Genomic DNA, 9,280 nt, shown 5'->3' with positions numbered 1-9,280 from the left:
AGAGATGGTTAAACATTTAAAAAAAATGACTTATCTGAATGAAAAAAACATCTTTGAAATACTGTGTTTGATTTTTGATTCAAGGTGGATCTTTCAAAGCATGGATTGGCAATGCACCTTTACCACGACAAAGGATCTTTTACCAACTGGGGTATCATTACTGTAACTAAGATGTATTCTTACCATTTATTCCAGTGTTTGATTGTTCCTGAGACATTTCTCAGGCTCTACCCATTACGGTTTGAAAATCGTGGGAAAAAGGCACTTCGAGCTTTCATTAAACTGGTGCTACGGCAGCAGATGAAGCTGATGCTTGGGACCGTAAGGTCTACCGAGCATGGCTTTACTCCAGTTATATCATTAAATATAGTCACTATCACTTTTCTATGGCTGCAATGTTGTAGAGCTTTAGTTGCTGGATTGGTAAATATCCTTTTTGGAGGATAATACAACATTGTGATGAATTAGGCATTAAAGGAGCAGAATCCTTGTGATGAGGCCTGTTTACTCTGCACTGATCAGGCGGTTTAACAGCACCGGGGTCAAACATGTGAAGTAGGCACTGGCAAGAGAAATGACAAGAACAAGGCAATAACTTGTAATGACGACGACATAATTCAGTCAAACCGGTTCATTTTGAAAGGTTAAAAAAGGAAACAATTACGGACAAAAAAACAAATAAAAAAAACAGAAAATGATCCAAAACACAAACAAACATGTTGAAAACAGCTGCCATTATTTAAAACAAGGCCCATGCAAGGCTCAGCAACCTCAGCGAATGCTGTCCGTCTGAGTGGCTGAGCATCAAGCTTTCTCTCCGTTTGGACAAACTGCCAAGAGGATCACTTTTTGTTGAGTTTATGGGAGCTACATGGATGTGACAAAAAAAAAAAAATTATTAAAAAATTTACAGCAGTACCTTTAAAGACCCCCGTTGTGTGAGGCATGTTAAGAAATTTGAGCTGAGGTAGGCTGGAGGGAAAAGCTTCTCTCAGCTGAGACTGGACTCAGCGAAGGAAGACAAAGATCACGCTGGTGGAAGTAAGTACCTCTGAAAGTAAATCAAGTTATTTTGCAATAGAGTGAGCAATGCAGAGATGGAGTCTCACTTCACGAGGGCTCAACGCCCTAAGCGGGGATCATTCGTTGCTTGGGAGCATGGGAACTTGTGATATCATGTCGGTGATCAGGGTTCAACAGTTTGGGTCGCACGATGGCCCCGGGGAAAGTGAAAACACCACGGCCGGAAAGTAAATAAAACAACCCACCTGCCCGTTTTGGGCATCATCGTATCATAAATGAGGATGTCGTTCTCTTGCCCCCGTCCAAAGAATGCTTGTTGAATGATTTGAGGCACTTTTGATGGTTTAAAGAAAAGTTTTTTGAAACTTTTTTTCTCTCCCTCGAAAAAAAATTTGACTTTGGGCAAGTATTTTTATTTTTCCCGACCGGACAAGTGAAAAAAACCCACTTTAAACGTTGAACCCGGGTGATGAATAATCTTCCTATAACTGACGAGCAGAAACACAGAAAAACACTTCTCCCCCCTTGGTGGTGTATGAGTTGTTTCCCCAGCAACTCCCAAATCATTCAATATATTTCCATATACAACATTATAAAGGGTCTAGCATTATTCTAAAAATGTAAGCATGATTTAATCACGATCATTTTCAATCGTACTCAGCTGAAAGAGCATTCCAGCATGTGAACTTTGAATCCTGGGGTGGGGGGGAGCTGGGGAATCGGTTGAACCGAGGCATTGCTGGTGGAATTATGTTGAAGACATGAGAGCGATAGCCAATGAGAGGCTTGTCCATTCTGGCTCCTGTGTAGCAGCGTGATAATGTGCATGCAACAAGTTCTCACACGCCAGACTCCTCTTCTGATCCTGGGGGACACAAAAACAGCTCCAGTCATCTTTAAAAAAATAATACAAAGAGAAACAAAGAATACAGAAAAATGTAGGGCTGCTCCCTCTTAGTCGATTAGTCGACTAATCGGTCGTTTTGGTCTTAGTCAACTTAGATTTCTTTAGTCGTGTTTTATGCTTTTTTCATGTTGAATGACTTATTTCCAAGAAACGTACGAGCACATCTCTGGTAAACACAAGAATGAAAGTGGTGCTTTTCCATGACTCTTTGCGGAGAAAGTCAGATTTACAGATCTGTCGATTAAATCAACTAATCGATTAGTCGATACAATTGAATGAGTGTTAGTCGACTAAGAATTTCTTTAATCGAGCACAGCCCTAGAAAAATGGTATGCAGGTCTAAAAGAATCATTCCAGTTTTTTTTCCCCCCAGGGCTTATGTTTGTATATTCTCCATCACTCCTACAGTATTTGTAATAAAAACAAAGTACTTACCAAATCAGTCAGGGTTCAAAATTAGCACCATCCACCAGCCAAATGCTGGTCAAATATAAAAGTGGCTGGTAGATTTGCTTCACTCACCAGCCAAAAAAACAACCAATGGTGATCTATTGAGTGGCTGGTAAAATTTGAACATTCACTAGCCATTTGGCAGGTGGACGAAAAAGTTAAGTTTGAACCCTGAAGGCAAGCAGTCAGATGAACATACAGATTGTAAACAGGTTAGCCAAACCGATTCGAAAGAGGAAACAAAAGTCAAATACAATTTTTACCCAAACTGTCCATTTGAGCATCGACCACAGACTGACTTTCTGGTTAAATTTTGACCTTCTGTACTTTCCGTACTTACCGGAACTTTTTATTTGTGACATTTCAGACTTTCACTTGCAGTTTAACCTCCAAATACAGCGGCTTTGACTTGTTAACCCGTCAGATCATCTGACTGCTCTTGTTTCTTGCCCGGTCCAACTGTGCTGGGGCTGCACAATATATATATATATATATATATATATATTTTTTTTTTTTTTAATTGTCATCGCGATATCAACTGACGCAATAAACACATCGCGAAAGAGTTAGTTGAAAGAAAATATCAGTAGAAAACTGCACTTAACTGTCGTTCTTTTTTAGTGGTGCATTTTATGTTTAATTTAATGTTAAATTTGTTCAATAAAAGAATGTTGGAAATGATTTCCTTTCATTTGTTTTAAATTCAACAAGCAATTGTTGTATTTTAGCAGAATACTGAAAGCAGCAGAAAGGCAGAACTGAGTATTTTAATATCTGTTCATTTATCGCAAGTAATGTCGTTATCGCAAATCACAAATTTTCCTCATATTGTGCAGCCCTGAACTGTGCTGTAGCGACTTTGCCATGTTCCCACAGCTTACCAATTATTTCGGCGAGTACAACATTATCACAAGCAATAGAAATGCCAGCCAAAACTATATATAAAAAAAATAATAACCCTAAATTATCCTTTAAGTCCAAAGGGCTGGTCATGTTATTAAAGATAAAAAAGTGAGACACCCACCCTGATTGTAGTGTAATGTTTGGCAGTACAAACAAATGTCTGTGTTGCGGTCGGCAGCAGGGCCGTGGTGGAACCTGCAGGGTGGCCTGTCCATAGAGGTCCCAGGCCCCAAGAGTTGAGGCTCTGAGCGGGCCTGCTGCACCCGCTTTTGCCACACAACATGGGTCCCGGCATAGCAAGGCCAGTCTTCCATACCTCCAGAGTCCAGAATGAGGGGCACGGGGAGCAAGGCAGGGTGCAGCTCCGGAGGGGAGCAGCAGAAGCCCGGGCCCTGGCCGTAGTGGATGTGGATGCTACGGTCATCCTGCAGATCTAGGCTCTGGTGGAAGCGAACAGAGGGCCCATCAAGCACACAGCCACCCACTCGCCCAAGAGGAGCGGGAGGGTGTCCGTGCCCCTGGTGGCAGCAGTGGGGTTGAAGCTGTAAAGGGATTGGGGAAACCAGGACAGGAGGTCCTGCAGGGCTGCTGGGGTCATGGTCCTGACACTCTGTCCCAGGACTGGGCCGATCTGTGGGGTCCGGCTTTGGGCACTGGCAGGGGCTGTGCTTAGGAGGGCAGACAGGCAAGTCTTTGTCCAGGACAAGAGGAGCAGGCGCCGCTGCAGCAGCAGCAGCAGCAGCAGCAGCAGCAGCGCCCTCCTGCTCCTCGTCCGAGCCTCTGCTCGGGCCCTGGCCGTGCTCCCCCTCCTCATAGTGGTGGTGTCTGTGGCGGTGGTAGTGGATGTGGCTGAACACAGTCTGCGGCTGCTCCTCGGGGCAGCCCGCTTTGTTCACCACAGAATCCAGAGACCTGGGCCGGGCCTGGGCATCGGCCTCCAGGCTGTTCCTGCGAGGGGCGCGCCCAGGCCCTGGCCCGTAATACACAAACGGATCATAGTCACTGCTCAGAGAGCTACGGAAGGTGGACCAGCTGCCGTAAACCCCCTGCAGGGACACGTCAGTACAGTTGAGAACTGAGTCGCTGGAGGAGCCGTGGCATGGCCCTGAGCTGGAGTCACTGGCTGGCCCATCAGCCAAGTATCCGCTGCGTTCTGTGTGGTAGCTGCCACCCGAGCAGCTGCCGTCGTCCTGCCGGCTATGGGCCGGCGCTCCACGCGGCTGTGGTGTGACGGAGGCGGCGTGGTGCAGTCTTGAGCTGGATGCACTGCGCTGGGCCGGACAAGATGAGCGGTAGTTGTGGCAGGACCGACGTGGGGTGTAGTGGTGAGTGGAAGTCCTGCAGTTACCTCCAATCCTGTGGGGCCTCCCGGGTCCCTCTGCAGGAAGGTGGTACCCACAGCCGGACGCGAGCGGCCTGCTGGTGAGGAAACGTAGTGTTTGGGCATCCACGGGAGAAGAGCCGGTGTAGTGGCCCAGGGAGGGATAATGTCCAGAGGGTCCACGAGGATAGTGGGGCCTCAGAGAGAAGGGGATGGCGTGCTGGGGGAAGGGGTGGTTGTGTGGGCTGCTGTAAGGCTGAGGGTGAAGGAAACTCTGGCTTTGCTCCGGACTCTGCTGGAGTCTGTTCCTCTGGGGCTGCCGCTCCGTCCCTGTGGACCAATGCAGCAGTCAGAATATACAGAAAACTGCAGGGTAACATTGTATTTATACAGCACTTATCATAGCAGATTCAAAAAGGGGTTACATATATATATATATATATATATATATATATATATATATATATATATATATATATATAAAAAACTTTATTTACAGACTCAAGGTCCAGATATACAATTCAGAGATATGGCTGGTTTAACATGTCTGAGTTGGTATTAGTAAAACTGTACATCTATTTAAATCCACATTCCAAATGTAGAATTTTAAACTGACTAAGATTCTTCTATTGCCGCATTGTGGCCTGAATGGAAAAGAGAGCCACATGTTTCCAGATGATCACCAAAACCTGACTGGAAATAAGCTTTTCCTCACCCATGATGTTGTGCATACAGAGGGGACAGGTGCGGTGTTGTAGCAGCCAGGGGTCGACGCACTCTTTGTGGAACTCATGAGCGCAGGAGATGATCCTCAAATGCTGGGACAAAAGTGAGACGGAGGTAGATGTGATGATAAATAGCTGACCAGGACAGATACCTCTACAGATCCAGTATGTTCCTCGCTCTCTCTGCTCTTACCTGCCCATCCTGGAAGTCCTCCAGGCAGATAGCACATACAGGGCTCGAGTTGGAGCTGCTGGCTGACCCCCAGGGTGCCTGGTGGTGCTGAGAGCCCGAGCAGCCCTGGGAGCTGTAGGTTTTGGTCTCCAATCGACTAATGGCCCGCATGGTCTGCTGATGGACAGAGTCCTGCACACACAAGCAGCGAGTGTTAGAAAAACCTTTACAAGATTTCCAGCTGAACTGTGCATCCAAAATGAAGACGATCCACTGTCACCCTCATCTCTGTGAGCTTTTACACTTCTACCAACGTTGTCGCTTTCACTCACCAAGGTCCTGTTGGACTTGCACTTGGAGCGGAAAGCAAATATTAGGACGATTGCCAGAATAGCTAGGACAATGGTGAGCAGGATACCCACATCATGTGGCTGCAAAGGGAGAAGAGGATGGAGGGAGAGCATAATATTTATATGATTTCATTATATATTCTTCCAGCCAATGAAAGGAAAGTCAGAGCGGTGTGTCCATGTGTTTCACTGCTCACCCATCTAGACTGCTCCACCAGGATCTCAATACAAACTTTGGCCTCTTCATTCTTGTTGACCAAACCCATCAGCTTCTCAGCATTCTCCGCCTCCACCAGCACGACTGGACGGGGGAGGGAGTTGGTTTTTCGCAGCTGTGTGTTTGTGTGTGTTTGTTGTGCAAACCAAAGCAGGAAGAGAAATACACAGAAATATGAGTGTGACATTTCTGTGTGTTTTTTTTGTCTCACATATTTTATAGATAAATATATAGGGGTAGCTGCGGCTGCACACTGACCTCAGCGGCAACGTTGGCATCATCACTGACATCAAAGATAACGGCCTGAGCTCCTTTGTCCAATGCCATGCGAGCCTGAAGGAGACAACACAGGAGAGATGGCAGTTAGAAATAAAACGTAACAACAGCGAGGACATTTGGAGGAGATCCTTAATGTATACTTGAAGGATGTGAAAATACACCCATGTCACCCATGCAACCGAACACATCACTCCTCCAGAGGCCAGTTATACAACGGACGGTTCATTTGAATATACTGTAGGTCAGTGGTTCCCAACTGTTTTGGTCCGAGGTACCCCCACAGCATGTCAGCTGAACTCACGTACCACTTTATCAATTCAGAATGTATGTTTAAATGTATATTATTATATATTATTAAAAAATTCCACGTTCGTGAAACTTACTGTGGCAATACACTCCATTCTTATCTTCATTACTTTTAGCTACCTGTTTAAACGTCTGTGCTCACTTACTGACTAGTTTTACACACTCTTACATAACTGCAACATGTACTGTTTAGGTGTTACAGTTGATGTAATGTTAATATGTGGATACATTCTTTTAATCAAATCATAATTTCTATTTTTATTTCTCGCTTTGCCAGACCCTCCTCCAAACCGCACTGAAGGAGGGTCTAGGTACTCCACATAGCATTCCGGGATGGGCGAAAAATGTGCTCTGGTTTAATTGCATTTCTTAAAACCAATCAGAATCGTCATGGGCAGTGCTAAGCTCCGCACAGAGCCGCTGCAAAATAATCGTGTGAGAGAATACTCAGATTGGACAGATAGTCTAGCTAGTTTACCCTGCAGAGATCTGAGGAGCGGTCAACAATAGTCCAAATAAATCCACAGAATTTTAAATTCCAACACAAAGAAAGCGGAAGGAAACAGAAAAGACATGCATCTGGCGGAATTTCCTGCAGCACTGGAGCAATCCCTGAAGTGGAACGCGAAGGATATTGATTACCCCTGGGTACATGTACCCCTGTTTGGGAATCACTGCTGTAGAAGACCACACCAGTCCATTTAGTGTCTTAAGCCATCACTAGGTGGCAGTGATGCACTGAGCCTCAGGCCTCACAACACAGACCAAGGTATAGCTCCTTCTGCCACTTTTCCACCTGACTCTGGAAGCCACACACTGACTAAAAAGTGCGTACGCAGGAATCTGAAGGCCACAGCACAAATCTGCTGCCTGATCTAAACCTTTTTTCTAATGTTTGGAAAAATGTTGCCAAAAGAAATTGTGGAGGATTATTTGACTAAGTGAAAAGAAAAGGTGTTATATGAATGAAAGGAAACGGTTGGGGCTTCAGCCTTACATGCAAATGTTGATGATGGGGATTTTGTATTCAAAAAAGGAGATTTTGTATTCAAAAACAGAGATTTTGTATTCAAACTATGCTCTGAAAGTGTCCTGCATTCATTCATTATGTCCTTTTACAGTGTGTCATTTTAAAGCTAAAAGAATATTTTTAAAAGAAAGATATTCTGAACAAGCATGGCGGCACATCAGTGAACTTATGACTACCGGTTACTGACCAGCAGTGGTCGAAGAAGTACTCAGATCCTTTACTAAAGTAAAAGTAGATATACCAAATTCTCCATTACAAGTAAAAGTCCCAAATTTAAAATGTTACTTAAGTCAAAGTGCATTAGTATTATCAGCAAAATGTACTTAAAAGTAAAAAAAAGTACTCATTACGCATGAGTGGCTCCTTTCAAGGGTTTATATTGTAGAATATTATATTATTCTGATTTGATCACGAAAAAATATGTAAGAGTAGTTCATTGTTGTAGTTTGTCAATGTGGAGCCCATTTTAGATACTTTATATACTACTGGGTAAATTAGTAGTGTAGTACTGCATCATATCATTTGTATAAACTATATATATAACTATATATCATTTTTTATGTAAAAAGTAACTAGTAACTATAAGTGTCAAGTAAATGTAGTGGAGTAAAAAATATCAGATTTCCCTCTTAAGTATAGTGGAGTAGAAGTATAAAAGTACATTCAAATACAAATACTCAAGTTAAGATAAAGTATGTCAATACTTTAACTTAACTTGAGTATTTCTCAACTATTGTACTGTACTATACTTTTGACTCAAAAGTATACTTAATTACAGTAATTGAATAAATGTACTTAGTTACATTCCGCCACTACTGACCAGCGGTGCGCTGTGGCACAGGCAATGACCAACACAAGGCAACAGCTGGATATGGGCAGCAGGGCACAGTTTGTTTATTATCATATTGTTAACTTGTATTAACTCGCATCCACACTCCCTAATGTTGCTATAAGCACCCAACAGTATGCATAAATCCCTTAATCTCCTCCCATTTGTGTTACATTCAACTGTCTCTAACTGTGTCGCTGCTGAGCAGGTAGCGTAGCGGTTGTTGTTAGACCGGGTAAAACCATCTCTATCACTCTGGGTAAACCCAGCCCGATGTGCCTGTGATTTGATTGCTTCCGTAACAAATTTGCAGGAACCAATCACAAACTGGCTTATCCATCTGGCGCGCTATTGGCGGGTTTAACACGATGGCGATAGACAAGCGACCAAACAGCTTTTTGTTTGCATTCAATATAGCGGCCACCGAAGCACAGCAACCCGTTGATGCCGCTGTCACTGCCACGTCACCGGGATTGTTGGTCTGATTGGTTGAAGGACTATCCAATCGCGTACAGAGTCATTTGAACAATGCCTTTTGATCCCGCCTCTTGTGCAGTAGAAAATACACAGCAGACTCACCAGACTGATGTTCAATCTTAAAAGATTGAGCTTGGTCTGGTGATAGCCAGACTAGGTTGTTGTTGTTGTTGTTTTATTTTAGCTATTTTCACTGAAAATAACTGCCTGCTGTCTAAATTGGTGCTACTGTATGAGAGCAGTGAGAGTGAACCAAAAGAGTAAAGTCGTGCACCAGAAAATGAAAACAAT

The 9,280-nt window shown here is 43.9% G+C and overlaps 1 protein-coding gene across 1 annotated transcript in view; it reads right to left on the bottom strand.

The window, feature by feature from the left end:
* Positions 1-9,280, bottom strand: part of rnf43 (ring finger protein 43) — a 94,027-nt gene continuing 84,747 nt past the window's right edge. The window contains exons 3-9 of the mRNA XM_028596408.1: positions 6,327-6,401; positions 6,049-6,183; positions 5,834-5,932; positions 5,523-5,693; positions 5,320-5,422; positions 3,405-4,934; positions 1-1,888 (exon numbers count right to left, since the gene is read on the bottom strand). Coding sequence (XP_028452209.1) covers positions 1,863-1,888; positions 3,405-4,934; positions 5,320-5,422; positions 5,523-5,693; positions 5,834-5,932; positions 6,049-6,183; positions 6,327-6,401 — 2,139 coding nt within the window. The 3' untranslated portion in view covers positions 1-1,862. The remainder of the gene's footprint in view (positions 1,889-3,404; positions 4,935-5,319; positions 5,423-5,522; positions 5,694-5,833; positions 5,933-6,048; positions 6,184-6,326; positions 6,402-9,280) is intronic.

Source organism: Perca flavescens, chromosome 13 (genome assembly GCF_004354835.1).
Source record: "Perca flavescens isolate YP-PL-M2 chromosome 13, PFLA_1.0, whole genome shotgun sequence".
NCBI classification, from domain to species: domain Eukaryota; kingdom Metazoa; phylum Chordata; class Actinopteri; order Perciformes; family Percidae; genus Perca; species Perca flavescens.
This window is presented reverse-complemented; position numbering and strand designations above follow the sequence as displayed.